Raw genomic sequence first — 18,355 nt, 5'->3', positions numbered from 1 at the left:
TGAATCACATGATATGGAGGGGATTGGAACACCTGAATCACATGATTGGAGAGGATTGGAACACCTGAATCACATGATTGGAGAGGATTGGAACACCTGAATCACATGATTGGGAGGGGATTGGAACACCTGAATCTCATGATTTGGAGGGGATTGGAACACCTGAATCTCATGATTTGGAGGGGATTGGAACACCTGAATCTCATGATTTGGAGGGGATTGGAACACCTGAATCACATGATTTGGAGGGGATTGGAACACCTGAATCACATGATTTGGAGGGGATTGGAACACCTGAATCACATGATTTGGAGGGCTGGGCCAATACTTTGGGCAATGTATGTAAATTAGCACCATTAAAGAATCTAGGGATGTTGCTACATGTTATAGTTTGTTACTTTTTATAGTGCCTGCAATTGTTTTCCATTATATGGTCGCCTCTTCATGTATGTACAATGTATACTTTTATGTATGATGTCTTTTATACTATTTTCAATAAAACTAAAGAATTTTATTATACTGCATAAGGCTATATGGATATATTTCTGCATAAAAGTCGCGATATTTAGAGGTTATTATTCTATTTGTGATTAAGGAATACAGCAAAACTCTGCAAGTATGGCCAAAAGTGGGCACAAACCTTTGGGACCACTTTTGTGGGATTGTGGCCGCCCCCCCCACCCCTCTCAAATGGGCTTGTTTGAAGTTGTAAATGGTGGGTTTGTCACGTGCAGGTGCGGATTGACAATTCATGGGGCCCCCGGGCAATAGGGGATTATGGGGCCCCTGTGTCCTCGCCCACACTCAAACCACACCCAAAAAAAGCCTATGAAAGGTACCAGGGGCATCTCATGGGGCCTCCTATTGACCCCCGGCCCTTGGGAGTGCCCGAGTGCTCAAATGATCAGTCCGCCCCTGGTCATGTGTGGGGAAATTTGGTGTTGGCCCCTTTAAATTTGGTTAAGCAGAATTCCAGGGATCCAATCGGGAGTCACGGAAGTTCCTGGAGCATCGGCAGAAAGGATATAAGGGGCACCCCCCCCCCCCCCGCTTTTTTTTTTGTCGTGAGCACTTTGTGTGGTGCTGTCACCCTGGAGTCAGGTGAGACGTTTTCAGGGTTCAGATGTTGTATCTGACGGTTCGGGTTCCAATAACTGAGCCAGAAGAGGGGAATTTATGATATTCTGCATGTTGATTCTCATCAATGGTTCTTGTAGTATGTACTGTACATGGCAGAGGCGGACTGACCATTTGGAAATGGCCCGGGGTCAGTAGGGGGCCCCATGAGGTGCCCCTGGTACCTTTTTCATAAGCTTTTTTGAGTTTGGGCAAGTACACAGGGACCCCATGATCCCCTATTGAGGGCCCGGGGTCAGTAGGGGGCCCCATGAGATGCCCCGGTACCTTTTTCGTAGGCTTTTTTGAGTTTGGGCAAGGACACAGGGGCCCCATGATCCCCTATTGCCCGGGGGCCCCATGAGTTGTCAGTCCGCCCCTGGTACATGGTTTATCTGTGTAACACCAATAAAGAGCCGTGGCCATTTCTCACCACGATCAGCCTAATGGTATCTTTTCTTTAATTGGTCGTATTTGGGGAATGTTCTGGTTGTGTGTGTGGGGGGGGGGGGGGTCTGCAATCCCGTTACCTATTCTCACAAGTGTGAGGGGGGCGTTAGAAGGGCCATCACCAACCCCAGGCCTGCTCTTCACTTCTGTACTAGCGCTCCTCAAGGGTTGAAAGTTTAGAGGCCTTAACAATGGGGGCTGAGCTTCGGTATGGCTGGATCAGTCTACTATGGGGCACCTGGGCAGGGTGTATGTACCACAAGGCAAACAAGGCATTTGCCTAGGGCGGCATTTTTCAGGGGGGCAGCACTGCCCCTTGGAAGAAGGGACGGAAGAAGAGACACATGCGGCATGGGGACCTGGTGGGTTTCCGAAAGAGGCTGCAGGTTTCATGACGATGTATGCAGAGCCCGACTCTCGTTTCCGGGGATGCCCGGAGCTGTGAAGGTGAGTGACTCTCTCTCTCTTGCCATGGGGGGATGGTGGCTGGTTTATGGGGGGCAGTGGTAGTGGAAGGCTCTCTCAGGTGGGGGGCAGGGGTGTTCTTTGTCAATGTCAGACTGTCTGCAGGGGGCACTGATTTTTGTGTTGCCTAGGGCAGCGCAAAACCTAAATACATCACTGACCTAGGGTGCAGAAGAACCTGACATCTGCCCAGACTGGGCCCCCCATCCTGAAGGATCCAACCAGTGTGGTGGGCTTGAGGGGCGGGGAGGGGGATAGGCAGCAGCCCTCCAGTCATGGGAATACCGGTCAATATGTTCGTTTTATGATAGGAAGCCATCAGTAATAGAAGGTTTTGTCACAAAAGGCGTACCTGCTTCAAACCGCATCTTCCAGTCCTTGCTGTTGAAGTTGGAGTTTATAATCGTCCAGAAGATGTCTGCGCCGTACGGCAGAGACAGAGCGTGGAGGAGCAGAGGGACCGCCAGGGAGCAGAGCTGGGAGAACTCCGACTTCAGAACCCGCCACAAGCTGTGAAAGACACAAACCGTTCAATCATTTGTTCCGGTATCATTGGACCCGTCTCAGAAGGCCTGCAGATCACATGACTGCGGAATTCTTCATTTCACAAAAGGTCTGTATTGGGATCTCAAAGCTTCATTACGAAATTGTACAAAACGTTACACACAGAATAGGGGGAGGAGGAGCGGCGGAGGTCGGTGCATGGTCCCAAACCCACACAACCATTCTGCCCAAATTATATCAGTACTAATAGAAAACCTCCGTATATACCCTCCTCAGTGTACACCCTCCTCCGTATACACACCCTCCTCCGTGTACACACCCTCCTCCTTGTACACACACTCCTCCGTGTACACACCCTCCTCCGTGTACACACCCTCCTCCGTGTACACACCCTCCTCAGTGTACACCCTCCTCCGTATACACACCCTCCTCCCTGTACACACCCTCCTCCGTGTACACACCCTCCTCCTTGTACACACACTCCTCCGTGTACACACCCTCCTCCGTGTACACACACTCCTCCGTGTACACACCCTCCTCCGTGTACACACCCTCCTCCGTGTACACACCCTCCTCCGTGTACACACCCTCCTCCTTGTACACACACTCCTCCGTGTACACACCCTCCTCCTTGTACACACCCTCCTCCGTGTACACACCCTCCTCCTTGTACACACCCTCCTCCGTATACACCCTCCTCCGTATACACCCTCCTCCGTGTACACACCCTCCTCCGTACACACCCTCCTCCGTGTACACACCCTCCTCCGTGTACACACCCTCCTCCGTGTACACCCTCCTCCGTATACACCCTCCTCCGTGTACACACACTCCTCCGTGTACACACACTCCTCCGTGTACACACCCTCCTCCGTGTACACACACTCCTCCGTGTACACACCCTCCTCCGTGTACACACACTCCTCCGTGTACACACCCTCCTCCGTGTACACACCCCCCTCCGTGTACACACCCTCCTCCGTATACACCCTCCTCCGTGTACACACCCTCCTCCGTGTACACACCCTCCTCCGTGTACACACCCTCCTCCGTACACACCCTCCTCCGTGTACACACCCTCCTCCCTGTACACCCTCCTTCCTGTACACCCTCCTCCCTGTACACACCCTCCTCCGTGTACACACCCTCCTCCGTACACACCCTCCTCCGTGTACACACCCTCCTCCCTGTACACACCCTCCTCCCTGTACACCCTCCTCCCTGTACACATTCCTCCATGTACACATTCCTCCCTGTACACCCTCCTTCCTGTACACCCTCCTCCCTATACACACCCTCCTCCCTATACACACCCTCCTCCCTATACACACCCTCCTCCCTGTACACCCTCCTCCCTATAGACACACTCCTCCCTATACACACCCTCCTCCCTATACACACCCTCCTCCGTATACACACCCTCCTCCCTGTACACCCTCCTCCATGTACACCCTCCTCCCTGTACACCCTCCTCCCTGTACACCCTCCTCCCTATACACCCTCCTCCCTGTACACCATCCTCCTACTTCCTTGTTCCTATTTCCTCTTGTTCCCGATCCCAGTTTTGTTTCCTCCTTCCTATATGTTCTTTGCACCTCCAGGTTTCCTCTGCTGTTCTGTGTTCCCCATTTATATATATATTGTATATAGTTTATTAGTTAGGTTTGTGTCACTCTGTTACGTTGTTTCGTTACGTATTTTGTCATCGGGGTTTTGGTTCACTTATATCTTTATGTTTTCTGGTTTTTGGATGGATTTTGTTTCATGTTAATAACCCTCACTTAAATCATACAGTCTGGTCCCAGTCACCTAAGTGTAGCCGCCCAGATCTGGCCGTCCCTGCTACTGATTCCTGACAGATCTGGCCGTCCCTGCTACTGATTCCTGACAGATCTAGCCGTCCCTGCTACTGATTCCTGACAGATCTGCCCGTCCCTGCTACTGATTCCTGACAGATCTGCCCGTCCCTGCTACTGATTCCTGACAGATCTGCCCGTCCCTGCTACTGATTCCTGACAGATCTGGCCGTCCCTGCTACTGAGTCCTGACAGATCTGGCCGTCCCTGCTACTGATTCCTGACAGATCTGGCCGTCCCTGCTACTGATTCCTGACAGATCTGGCCGTCCCTGCTACTGATTCCTGACAGATCTAGCCGTCCCTGCTACTGATTCCTGACAGATCTGGCCGTCCCTGCTACTGATTCCTGACAGATCTGGCCGTCCCTGCTACTGATTCCTGACAGATCTGGCCGTCCCTGCTACTGATTCCTGACAGATCTGCCCGTCCCTGCTACTGATTCCTGACAGATCTGCCCGTCCCTGCTACTGATTCCTGACAGATCTGGCCGTCCCTGCTACTGATTCCTGACAGATCTGGACGTCCCTGCTACTGATTCCTGACAGATCTGGCCGTCCCTGCTACTGATTCCTGACAGATCTGCCCGTCCCTGCTACTGATTCCTGACAGATCTGGCCGTCCCTGCTACTGATTCCTGACAGATCTGCCCGTCCCTGCTACTGATTCCTGACAGATCTGGCCGTCCCTGCTACTGATTCCTGACAGATCTGCCCGTCCCTGCTACTGATTCCTGACAGATCTGGCCGTCCCTGCTACTGATTCCTGACAGATCTGCCCGTCCCTGCTACTGATTCCTGACAGATCTGGCCGTCCCTGCTACTGATTCCTGACAGATCCATCCCTCCCTGCTACTGATTCCTGACAGATCTGGCCGTCCCTGCTACTGATTCCTGACAGATCTGGCCGTCCCTGCTACTGATTCCTGACAGATCTGCCCGTCCCTGCTACTGATTCCTGACAGATCTAGCCGTCCCTGCTACTGATTCCTGACAGATCTGGCCGTCCCTGCTACTGATTCCTGACAGATCTGGCCGTCCCTGCTACTGATTCCTGACAGATCTGGACGTCCCTGCTACTGATTCCTGACAGATCTGGCCGTCCCTGCTACTGATTCCTGACAGATCTGCCCGTCCCTGCTACTGATTCCTGACAGATCTAGCCGTCCCTGCTACTGATTCCTGACAGATCTAGCCGTCCCTGCTACTGATTCCTGACAGATCTGGCCGTCCCTGCTACTGATTCCTGACAGATCTGGCCGTCCCTGCTACTGATTCCTGACAGATCTAGCCGTCCCTGCTACTGATTCCTGACAGATCTAGCCGTCCCTGCTACTGATTCCTGACAGATCTGGCCGTCCCTGCTACTGATTCCTGACAGATCTAGCCGTCCCTGCTACTGATTCCTGACAGATCTGGCCGTCCCTGCTACTGATTCCTGACACTGGGCACGTGAAGGATGAAGGTAGCAGTATAGGTAACCAGAGGTTCCATCAGGTAGGTGGCTCCCAGGTTATTTAGGGCTTCATAACTAAGTAGACCAATCTTGGAGGATATCCTCCATTTCACTGGAAGCTAGTATAAGGAGTGAAGAACTGTGGTGATGTGAGGTGCAGGAATTGGTGGGTGAGAAGGTGATGTCACATTTGTCTGTAACATTTGTGAACCACCAATCAGCAGTCCAAAAAAATCAAACTGGCTACAACGCGGCTGAGAATTTTCACATTCCAGTTATGGTTCTCCTCTGTCCATCTCCTAACTAATGTCAGCCAGATTCCCACCTGTCAGGACCTGGGTCTGAACCTACGATGTCTGCTGAGTATGGCAGTGTCTCTTCTTGATAAACCATTTGAGGTGCTGGACAGTTCCCTAGACAATACCTTGCCTTGATCCTTGCCTTGCACCTCGTTTCTCTTGAACTTTGAACCCTTTGCTCCTCCCATTAACTTCCTATTTAAGTAATGCAATTGCACTTCCTGTTTGCCAGATTATTGTGTGCTCTCCAGCCAACATCTCACTCTTGTCACTCCTGCAGCCATCCATATGTCCACTACTACTCATTACCGACCTTTGGTTTGTTCCTCCACTACACTCCTTCATCCCAATCCACAACCCCTTGTTACTGACCTTTGGCTTGTTCCTCCACTATGCTTCTGCTTGATCCCAATCCACAGCCACTTATTACCGACCTTTGGCTTGTTCCTCCACTATGCTCCTTCTTCATCCCAATCCACAACCACTTGTTACCGACCTTTGGCTTGTTCTCCACTACGCTCCTTCTTCATCCCAATCCACAACCACTTGTTACCGACCTTTGGCTTGTTCTCCACTATGCTCCTTCTTCATCCCAATCCACAACCACTTGTTACCGACCTTTGGCTTGTTCTCCACTATGCTCCTTCATTCCAATCCACAACGACTTGTTACCGACCTTTGGCTTGTTCCTCCACTACAATTCTTGATCCCAATCCACAGCCACTTATTACCGACCTTTGGCTTGTTCCTCCACTATGCTCCTTCTTCATCCCAATCCACAACCACTTGTTACCGACCTTTGGCTTGTTCTCCACTATGCTCCTTCATCCCAATCCACAACGACTTGTTACCGACCTTTGGCTTGTTCTCCACTACGCTCCTTCATCCCAATCCACAACCACTTGTTACCGACCTTTGGCTTGTTCTCCACTACGCTCCTTCATCCCAATCCACAACGACTTGTTACCGACCTTTGGCTTGTTCTCCACTACGCTCCTTCATCCCAATCCACAACCACTTGTTACCGACCTTTGGCTTGTTCTCCACTACGCTCCTTCATCCCAATCCACAACGACTTGTTACCGACCTTTGGCTTGTTCTCCACTACGCTCCTTCATCCCAATCCACAACCACTTGTTACCGACCTTTGGCTTGTTCTCCACTACGCTCCTTCATCCCAATCCACAACCACTTGTTACCGACCTTTGGTTTGTTCCTCCACTACAATTCTTGATCCCAATCCACAACCACTTGTTACCGACCTTTGGCTTGTTCCTCCACTACACTTCTGTTGGATCCCAATCCACAACCACTTGTTACCGACCTTTGGCTTGTTCTCCACTACGCTCCTTCATCCCAATCCACAACCACTTGTTACCGACCTTTGGTTTGTTCCTCCACTACAATTCTTGATCCCAATCCACAACCACTTGTTACCGACCTTTGGCTTGTTCCTCCACTATGCTTCTGCTTGATCCCAATCCACAACCACTTGTTACCGACCTTTGGCTAGTTTACTGACTACGCTTCTGTTTGATCCCTACCTGCTATATCTGTAACTGTACCCCGGGTTGTTCATCTCCTAGTGGGGTGATCCAGAGGACTGCGACCTGGTAGTAACACACAGCAAAACCCATCCCCACCATCAGGAGCTCTGGTGATCACCTGTTAGACTCCATGTCATCTGCCAAGGTGACCTGCTTGTGTACTTATCCTGCTGGTTGGTGGAAGCCTATCTGCTGCTAACTCTGTGACCAAGCCCCAGTGGGTGAGGTGAACTGCGTCAGAGGGTGAGGCCAGAAAGGCAAATGAAACCATTCCTCAACATTGGACTCCTGGGGTCAGTTGAGCATCGTCTGTCCCTTCACTTGTATTGGCTGACACTGGAATCGCTCGGACTCAGGCTCGCCTCTTCTCAGGGTGGGGTGACCCTTTTCCTTCCATCCACAGCTTGGAGCAGACCCATAAGGTCTACTTCTCTCTACTGCTATAGCTACTGGTCTCCAAGCCTGGCCCCTGACTGACACCAGCATGCTTTGGGACTAGAAGATCTGGCCCCGCCCCTAGGTGTGGCATCATACCTGGAGATCAGCATATGCTCCTGTATGTAGGCGAGGAATGGAAGATGGTCCTTCTTGGCAATGTAAAGACACTCGCCATGCAGGCAGAGAATCTTCAGACAATTCAGCATGTTGAACAGGATATCCGGCTCGTCGAACTTCGCCATTTCCTAAATACATAAAAGATGAATAAGAGAGGGAGAGACACTCTGGTGTGTCCCTTAGTGGAAGTCTTGTCATAGGCACTTGTCAAAAGTGCTGGGCTACACCCACCCTTTCCACTCCCCCCCCCCCTGTCCACCATTCACAGAAGCACTTATACATGGATGAGAAGTGCTCCATGAATGGAGGAGGTGGACCTTTTGTTCGTCTACCCATTCTAAATACATAGATTACTGGAAGCTATGAATGGAGGAGGAGGCTGAAAGAATTGGTATAGTCACCCCTAACCAGTGCCTATGAGTAGCAGGGGGATGGGGGGCTTTGAAAAATATACTCCATGGGGAGATTGTGTGTGTGTATAGAGAGAGAGAGAGGGGGGGGAGAGAGAGAGGGGGAGAGAGAGAGGAGGAGAGAGAGATAAGGAGGGGGGAGAGAGGGAGAGAGAGGGAGAGAGAGAGGGAGGGGGAGAGAGGGAGGGGGAGAGAGAGAGGAGGAGAGAGAGATAAGGAGGGGGGAGAGAGGGAGATGGAGGGAGGAGGAGGAGGAGAGAGGGAGAGGAGAGAGGGGGGAGAAAGAGAGAGAAGGGGGGGAGAGGGGAGGAGAGAGAGTGGGGAGAGGGAGAAGGAGAGAGAGAGGAGAAAGAGAAGGAGAGGGGGGAGAGAGATGGAGAGATGAGAGAGAGGGGGAGAGAGAGGGGAGGAGAGAGATGGAGAGAGAGAGAGGAGGAGGGGGGGAGAGAGAGAAGGAGAGAGAGGGGGAGAGGGAGAAGGAGAGAGAGGGGGAGAGGGAGAAGGAGAGAGAGAGGAGAAAGAGAAGGAGAGGGGGGAGAGAGATGGAGAGATGAGGAGAGAGGAGGGGGGGGGGGAGAGGGAGAAGGAGAGAGAGGGGGGAGAGATAGAGGGGAGAGGGAGCGCGAGAGAGAAGGAGAGGGGGGCAGATAGATAGATGGGGGAGAGAGAGGGGGGAGAGGGAGAAAGAGGGGGGAGAGAGAGGGAGAAGGAGAGAGGGGGAGAGGGGGGGGGAGAGAGAGAGAGAGATAGAGGTGGCCATTGTGACCAATCCCCATGTTGCGTCTAATATTTCTGTTCTCTACAATCTCTAGCTCCATCCAGTGATCATAATTTGGTATTTTCCTAAAAAAAACCTCAATTAGGAAAGTACTACCTTATGGCCACTAGATGGAGCAAATGAGCTGTGAGTGTTGAGGCAATTTTTTTTTTTTGTCATCAACAGACCCCTAACTATGTAACAATCACATATCGGGGGGGGGGGGGCATTAGACACACCCCACAATGGACGTACCTGGAGAATGGTGTATATTAGCTTCAGGGTCACAGGAAGCTGCTGGTAGAAGAACTTCTGATCCGTGTCGTTCTTCACATCTGTTATAGCAAAACCAAGAAAATCAGACGTCGGATTGCACAGACGCCGCGCTCTGTATTCAGGGTCCATTCACATCTCAGCGCAGCGTTTTTGGCCGTTTTTGAGCGCCAGCGTTTTTTTTTATTAGCCAATAGAGAAATATATCATGTGTTGCATCATTTGTTGCTAGTTTTTTCTGTTTTTGTTAGTTTTTCCATCAGCTTTTTTAAAAGTATTTTAATCCTTGGGGAGTCTCTTACCTAAACTGAAATTTTTATTGCAGGGGATGCCTAAAATCTGAGCTATAACTATTCTGAATGTGAAGGCCTTGTTCATTATAATGACCTGGTGCCCTCTCAGTATTCTCATGAGAAAAGCTGCAGAGTCTGCGTCCCTTTGGAAGTATTTAATCCTCGGAGTATCTCACCTAAACTGAAATTCCTATTGCAGGAGATGCCTAAAATCTGACTTTTATTTAAGAGAAGACTTTTGCTGATTCTGAATGGGACAATCTGTTCATAATAATCACCTGGTTCCCTCTAAGTCTTCTTAGGAGGAAAGCTGCAGGGTCTGCATCCCTTTAGAAGTATTTAGCCCTTGAAATATCTCACCTAAACTAAAATTTCTATTGCAAAGGAAGCCTAAAAGCTGACTTGTATCTTACAGCAGACTTCTACTGATTCTGGATATGAGCGTCTGGTTCATTATAAATGACCTGTGCACTCTCAGTGTTCTGATGAGGAAAGCTGCAGGGTCTGCATCCCTTTAGAAGTATTTAACCCTTGGGAGAGTATCTCACCTAAATTGAAATTTCTACTGCAGAGGATGCCTAAAATCTGACTATTCTGAATGGGAGGGTCTGCTTCATTATAATCACCTGGTGCCCTCTAAGTGTTCTTAGGAGGAAAGCTGCAGGGTCTGCATCCCTTTAGAAGTATTTAACCCTTGGGGGAGTATCTCACCTAAATTGAAATTTCTACTGCAGAGGATGCCTAAAATCTGACTATTCTGAATGGGAGGGTCTGCTTCATTATAATCACCTGGTGCCTTCTAAGTGTTCTTAGGAGGAAAGCTGCAGGGTCTGCATCCCTTTAGAAATATTTAATCCTTAGAGTATCTCACCTATACTGAAATTTCTTTTGCAGGGGATGCCTAAAATCTGACTTGAAACTATTCTGATTGGGAGGGCCTGGTTCATTCTAATGACCTGGTGCCCTCTAAGTGTTCTGATGAGGAAAGGTGCAGGGTTTGCATCCCTTTAGAAGTATTTAATCTTCGGAGTATCTCACCTAAACTGAAATTCCTATTGCAGGGGAAGCCCAAAATGTGGCTTTTATCTTACAGCAGACTTCTGTTGATTCTGAATGGGAGGGTCGGTATCATTATAATCATCTGGTACATGCTCAGTGTGCTGATTAGGAAAGAGGCAGGGTCTGCATCCCTTTAGAAGTATGTAACCTTACCTAAACTGAAATTCCTATTGCGGGGGATGCCTAAAATCTGACTTGTATCTTAGAGCAGACTTCTGGGAAAATCAGTGAACTAATCACACAAGCAGGAAGTGACATATTTGTGGGGGGCGTTCCCTACGCCAGCGGCGTGCAGAACCCCTCCAGGTTTCCACGTTGAACTGAATTTAACAGAAAATGGAATTTTTAACATTCGATTACAACATGCGATATACTTTTTTTTTTATTTGCTGTATTTTTTCTATGAGAGTGGAGTGACCCTTTAAACAACGAGGGTATAGATTTGGTGGTCGTACTTGTTGTGTTGGCGGGTTCCGTGGCCTCGGTGTGAGTTCCGGGATTATCGCCGTGTTTGTGGGCGGGATTCTCCTCCTCCTCCCCCTCGGTGCCGATGATGAACTCCGGCCTGGAGTACAGCAGGCTCTCCTCTAGGCTGTCGGTGGGCTCCTGGAAGGACAGATGGGGGAGGGGATTTACTAAACCTGGAGGGCACGGGAGCCAATCAGCTTCTCACTTCAACTTCTTCAATTAACTCCTTGACCCCGGGGTGACGCCTACGCGTTTTCCGCTGCGTTTTGCAGAAACGCACTACGATTTCCTACGGGACGCGCTCACATCTCCGCGTTTTCACCCCGATGCGTTTTTTGGAACTCAAAAAGTAGCTTTTTTGGTTCTATAGACTTCAATGTAAATGCTGCAGAAAAGCATGTATTGCGTCTTTGCGGCGTTTTTCCTGCGTTTGTGACGCGTTTTTGAGGCTGGTGTACTAAGCACACAAGTACAGTCCTTAAAGTCCAAAGGTGGTTGAGGTCCCCTTCACCCGGGCGTTCCGTATGTCCGTTTACGGATGAAAAACAGACACCCGTGTATTTCTATGGACTAGCGGATGTAAACGGATGATCGTGCGTTTACATCCGTTAATGTCTGCATCCGTTGACATTCGGGTTTTTTAGCAGAAGAAAACCCTATAAAAAAACGGAACGGACAAAAAATGGATGAAAACGGGTCTAACAGACAAAAACAGATGAAAATGGCCCTCCTATTCCTTCTGTACTGAAATGTATTGTAATTATATCGTCTCCCACTATAATGTACAGCGCTGCGCAAACTATTGGCGCCATAAATCCTGTATAATAATAATAATAATAATAATAAATGGGCAAAAACGGATGTAAAAAGATGAAAATGAATGTAAACAGATGACAAATGGATGTAAACGGATGAAACACAAATATAAATAGATGAAAACATGAAAAAAAAATGAAAAACAGATGTAAACGGATGAAAAATGGATGTAAATGGATGAAAACGGACCTAAACGGAAGGAAAAAAAATGAAAAACGGATGTAAACGGATGCAAATTGATGAAAACGGATCTAAACAGATGAAAAAAATGAAAAACGAAAGTAAACGGATGAAAACGAATTAAAAATAGATAAAAACAGAAGAAAACAGATGTAAATGGGCAAAAAAAGATGTAAATGGATGAAAATGAATGTAAATGGATGAAACGGTTTACATTAATTTTCATCCGTTTTCATCCAATTTGTATCTGTTTACATTTTTCGTCCATTTACATTTTTTTTTCCTCCGTTTACATTCATTTTCATCCGTTTTTCATCCATGTACATTTATTTTCATCCCTGTACATCAATTTTTCATCTGTTTTTATCCAATTTTCATCCGTTTACATTAATTTTCATCCGATGAAAAATGGATGAAAAGAGATGAAAAACAGGATGAAAAATGGATGTAAACTAATGAAAAATTGATGTAAAGGGATGAAAATAAATGTACATGGATGAAAAACGGATGTAAACGGATGAAAAAAAGGATGTAAATGGATGAAAAATTGATGTAAACAGATAAAAATTGGATGAAAACGAAGGCAAATGGTAGAAAATGAATGTAAACAGATAAAAAAAGGATGAAAAACGGATGTAAACTGATGAAAAACTTGTGTTTTAAATCTGCCTAGCAACAAGAAAAATACTGAAAAAAATGACCCCCCCCCCCCCCCGCAAAACGCATCAAAAACGCGTCAAAACAGAAACGGCTCAAACGCACCCTCTGCGTAGGTGTGAATGACTTCTCCACAGACATGGGAACACTCGGCGCTGGGACTTGGACCTCGGCGCACCCATTGTGAACAGAAGATGTGCCGAGAGCGTGCGCCCGCCCCCCCTCCCCACGGAACACTTCCGATTGCTACTTGCAGCTGGGAGCTTTCCGATCATGTGATCGGCGGCCACATGACACAAAACCAAGCCCCGCCTCCTGATGCCACAAACCCCTTAAAGGGCGGCACCGATGGCTTAAGCTTTGAGAGGAGGAGACGCGGTATTCAGCAGGAGGAACACGGAGAGGTTGATTCCTCTAAATGCAGCCCCCCCCCCCCACTGCTCTTCCTATCCAGGCGTACATGGGAGCCCCGCCCCCCCCATGCAACATGGGGCCCGGACCGCAGTCCCGACTCCTGTAGGTACGCCCCTGGTGCATGTCAGAAAATCTCGTACCCCCGGCTGATTGGCCCAGCTAAGCCTGAGCTCCTCCTTATCTGTAATTAGCTAGACAGGGCTGTGCTGTGTGGCGGAGCTGTGCAAATGCCAGGACTGGATGCATAAATTTGACAGATTATTATACAGGATTATTATTAATAATAATAATAATCTGTTAAATTTGTCCATCCAGTCCTGAGATTTGCACAGCTCCGCCAGATAAAAAAAACCTCCCGTATACTTTTTTTTTCCCTCTGTGTATTCAGCGGTCTGGAGTTCAGCTTTAACCCCCAGCAATTGGCGGGAGATATACGAGGGGAACCAGGCGGGTGATTCTGATGGAAAATCCCTCTCTCTGGACAAGCTAATCCTTGAAGAGCTGCGCAGACGTTTCATCAGATGACGAGTGATGCGAGCGTTCCAGGATCCTTCTGACACCTCCATCAATCCCCCCCCCCCCACCTCCATCAATCCCCCCCCACCCCCATCAATCCCCCCTTCCCCCCCCCTTCATATCCAGCCATTTGTCACCAAAGTTGCTGAAACAGTAACAACAGATCAAGTCTGTAAAGCGAAGATTCGGGCCATCCATCACGGCGGTCTCTGGCAAAGCGCGGCGGCTCAGCACGCGGCTCGGCTGAAATGTGCGCATCAATAATCCCGCCGAGCTGCTGTGTATTCTGGAATATCCCTCGAAGCGCACGGATCGTTTGTCAGCCTGACAGCGCCGAGAAGGACGGATTACGGCTGAGGAGGGGGTGGAGAGGTGTTTGCGCCACAGCGAGAAAAGCGAAAGACGGTTCCGCTCGCCCCGGGGTTCGCGACGCAGCCATGGAAGGACGATCGGACGATCTCACAGACGCTTTCACGAGTTTAACCATTTTCATTGGTTGGAACCCTGGCGTGGAGCTCCTCCTACAGGCAACGTCCTGCTATAGGGTGACAACGTGCTCCGGGGTTGTCACCGAGCTCCAGATGGAGACAAGTAGCGGTTTCAGCTCACATTACACAGAGATGATCATCTGTTTACATCCGTTAATGTCCGTGTCCGGTAACATACGTTTTTTCTGAACAGAAGAAAACCCAATTTTTCTTCTGTTAAAAAAACTGGAATAGATAAAAAAAGATGTAAAGGGATGAAAAACTGATGAAAACGGACAAAAACGGATGTAAACTGACAAAAAAAAACAGATGTAAACAGATGAAAACTTATAAAAAATGGATGAAAATCGGATGTAAATGGATGTAAACTGATAAAAAATGGATGAAAAACGGATGTAAATGGATGTAAACTGATAAAAACGGATGTAAACTGATAAAAAACAGATGAAAAAACAGATGTAAACTGATGAAAAACTAACGTAAATGGATGAAAAACTGATGAAAAAACTGATAAAAAACAGATGTAAACTGATAAAAAAAACCGATGAAAAAAACTGATGAAAATGGACAAAAACGGATGTAAACTGACAAAAAAACAGATGTAAACACATGAAAACGGATGGAGACTGATAAAAAAAACAGATGAAAAACGGATGCAAAATGGATGTAAATGGATGTAAACTGACGAAAAACAGATGAAAAATGGATGCAAACTGATGAAAAACAGATGAAAAAACGGATGTAAACTGATGAAAAACTAACAGAAATGGATGAAAAGCTGATGAAAAAACGGATGAAAAACTAACATGGGTGAAAAAAAGGATGAAAAACAGATGTAAACTGATAAAAAAATGGCTGAAAAACAGATGCAAATGGATGCAAAACGGATGTAAACTGATAAAAAACAGATGAAAATCGGATGCAAATTGATGAAAAACTGATGTAAATGGATGTAAACTGATAAAATATGGATGAAAAATGGATGCAAACTGATGAAAAACTAACATAAATGGATGAAAAACTGGTGAAAAAAACGGATGAAAAACTGATATAAACTGAAAAAAACGGATGAAAAACTAACGTAAATGGATGAAAAACAGATGTAAACTGATAAAAAAACAGCTGAAAAACATGCAAATGGATGAAAAAAGGATGAAAAACGGATGCAAAATGGATGTAAACTGATAAAATATGGATGAAAATGGATGTAAACTGATTACAGCTTAGGTGGGGGTGGGGAGGTGTTTGCGCCACAGCGAGAAAAGCGAAAGACGGTTCCGCTCACCCCGGGGTCCACAACGCAGCCATGGAAGGACGATCGGATGATCTCACAGACGCTTTCACGAGTTTAACCATTTTCATTGGTTGGAACCCTGGCGTGGAGCTCCTCCTACAGGCAGCTTCCTGCTGTAGGGTGACAATGTGCTCCGGAGTTGTCACCGAGCTCCAGATGGAGACAACAAGTAGCGGTTTCAGCTCATGTTACACAGAGATGATCATCTGTTTACATCCGTTCATGTCCGTGTGCGTTAACATATGGTTTTTTTGAACAGAAGAAAACCCTATTTTTCTTCTGTTAAAAAAACTGGAATAGATAAAAAAAAAAGATGTAAAGGGATGAAAAACTGATGAAAACGGACAAAAATGGATGTAAACTGACAAAAAAACCCAGATGTAAACAGATGAAAATGGATCTAAACTGATAAAAAAAATGGATGAAAAACGGATGTAAATGGATGTAAACTGATAAAAAACGGATGTAAACTGATGAAAAACACATGAAAAAACGGATGTAAACTGATGAAAAACTAACATAAATGGATGAAAAACTGATGAAAAAATGGATGAAAAACAGATGTAAACTGATAAAAAAACAGATGAAAAAAACTGATGAAAATGGACAAAAACGGATGTAAACTGACAAAAAAACAGATGTAAACACATGAAAACGGATGGAAACTGATAAAAAAAAAACAGATGAAAAACGGATGCAAAATGGATGTAAATGGATGTAAACTGACAAAAAACAGATGAAAAATGGATGCAAACTGATGAAAAACAGATGAAAAACGGATGTAAACTGATGAAAAACTAACAGAAATGGATGAAAAGCTGATGAAAAAACGGATGAAAAACTAACGTAGATGGGTGAAAAAAGGATGAAAAACAGATGTAAACTGATAAAAAAAATGGCTGAAAAACAGATGCAAATGGATGCAAAACGGATGTAAACTGATGAAAAACAGATGAAAATCGGATGCAAATTGGATGTAAATGGATGAAAAACTGATGTAAATGGATGTAAACTGATAAAATATGGATGAAAAATGGATGTAAACTGACGAAAAACAGATGAAAAATGGATGCAAACTGATGAAAAACTAACATAAATGGATGAAAAACTGGTGAAAAAAACGGATGAAAAACTGATATAAACTGAAAAAAACGGATGAAAAACTAACGTAAATGGATGAAAAAAGGATGAAAAACAGAAGTAAACTGATAAAAAAAACAGCTGAAAAACAGATGCAAATGGATGAAAAAAGGATGAAAAACGGATGTAAACTGACAAAAAACAGATGAAAATGGATGTAAACTGATAACAGCTTAGGTGGGGGTGGGGAGGTGTTTGCGCCACAGCGAGAAAAGCGAAAGACAGTTCGCTCACCACGGGGTCCGCGACGCAGCCATAGAAGGACGATCGGACGATCTCACAGACGCTTTCACGAGTTTAACCATTTTCATTGGTTGGAACCCTGGCGTGGAGCTCCTCCTACAGGCAGCTTCCTGCTATAGGGTGACAATGTGCTCCGGAGTTGTCACCGAGCTCCAGATGGAGACAACAAGCAGCGGTTTCAGCTCACGTTACACAGAGATGATCATCTGTTTACATCCGTTAATGTCCGTGTGCGTTAACATACGTTTTTTTTGAACAGAAGAAAACCCAATTTTTCTTCTGTTAAAAAAACTGGAATAGATAAAAAAAAGATGTAAAGGGATGAAAAACTGATGAAAACGGACAAAAACGGATGTAAACTGAAAAAAAAAACCCAGATGTAAACAGATGAAGATGGATGTAAACTGATAAAAAATGGATGAAAAATGGATGTAAACTGATAAAAAACAGATGTAAACTGATGAAAAACTAACATAAATGGATGAAAAACTGATGAAAAAATGGATGAAAAACAGATGTAAACTGATAAAAGACAGTTTTAAAAAAAAGGATGAAAAACAGATGTAAACTGATAAAAAAAACGGATGAAAAAACTGATGAAAATGGACAAAAATGGATGTAAACTGACAAAAAAACAGATGCAAACACATGAAAACGGATGGAAACTGATAAAAAAAAACAGATGAAAAACAGATTCAAAATGGATGTAAATGGATGTAAGCTGACGAAAAACAGATGAAAAATGGATGCAAACTGATGAAAAACAGATGAAAAAACAGATGTAAACTGATGAAAAACTAACAGAAATGGATGAAAAAATGGATGAAAAACTAACGTAGATGGGTGAAAAAAGGATGAAAAACAGATGTAAACTGCTAAAAATATGTCTGAAAAACAGATGCAAATGGAAGTAAATGGATGTAAAGTGATAAAATATGGATGAAAAATGGACGTAAACTGACGAAAAACATGAAAAATGGATGAAAAACTAACATAAATGGATGAAAAACTGGTGAAAAAACGGATGAAAAACTAACGTAAATGGATGAAAAAAGGATGAAAAACAGATGTAAACTGATAAAATATGGATGAAAAATGGAT

At 46.1% G+C, this 18,355-nt stretch overlaps 1 protein-coding gene across 1 annotated transcript in view; it reads right to left on the bottom strand.

Annotated features, from left to right (window-relative positions):
- UNC79 (unc-79 subunit of NALCN channel complex) overlaps positions 1–18,355 on the bottom strand; it is a gene marked incomplete at its 5' end in the record, with an annotated part of 183,863 nt that overhangs the window by 137,984 nt on the left and 27,524 nt on the right. Inside the window, 4 exons of the mRNA XM_089662827.1 lie at positions 2,384–2,541; positions 8,226–8,374; positions 9,669–9,748; positions 11,494–11,644. Coding sequence (XP_089518953.1) covers positions 2,384–2,541; positions 8,226–8,374; positions 9,669–9,748; positions 11,494–11,644 — 538 coding nt within the window. The remainder of the gene's footprint in view (positions 1–2,383; positions 2,542–8,225; positions 8,375–9,668; positions 9,749–11,493; positions 11,645–18,355) is intronic.

The sequence above is a fragment of the Staurois parvus genome, unplaced genomic scaffold (genome assembly GCF_062004578.1).
Source record: "Staurois parvus isolate SC_StPar_1 unplaced genomic scaffold, SC_StPar_1.0 ptg001563l, whole genome shotgun sequence".
NCBI lineage: Eukaryota > Metazoa > Chordata > Amphibia > Anura > Ranidae > Staurois > Staurois parvus.
Note: the sequence above shows the minus strand (reverse complement) of the source record. Positions and strands in the feature narration are given on the sequence as shown.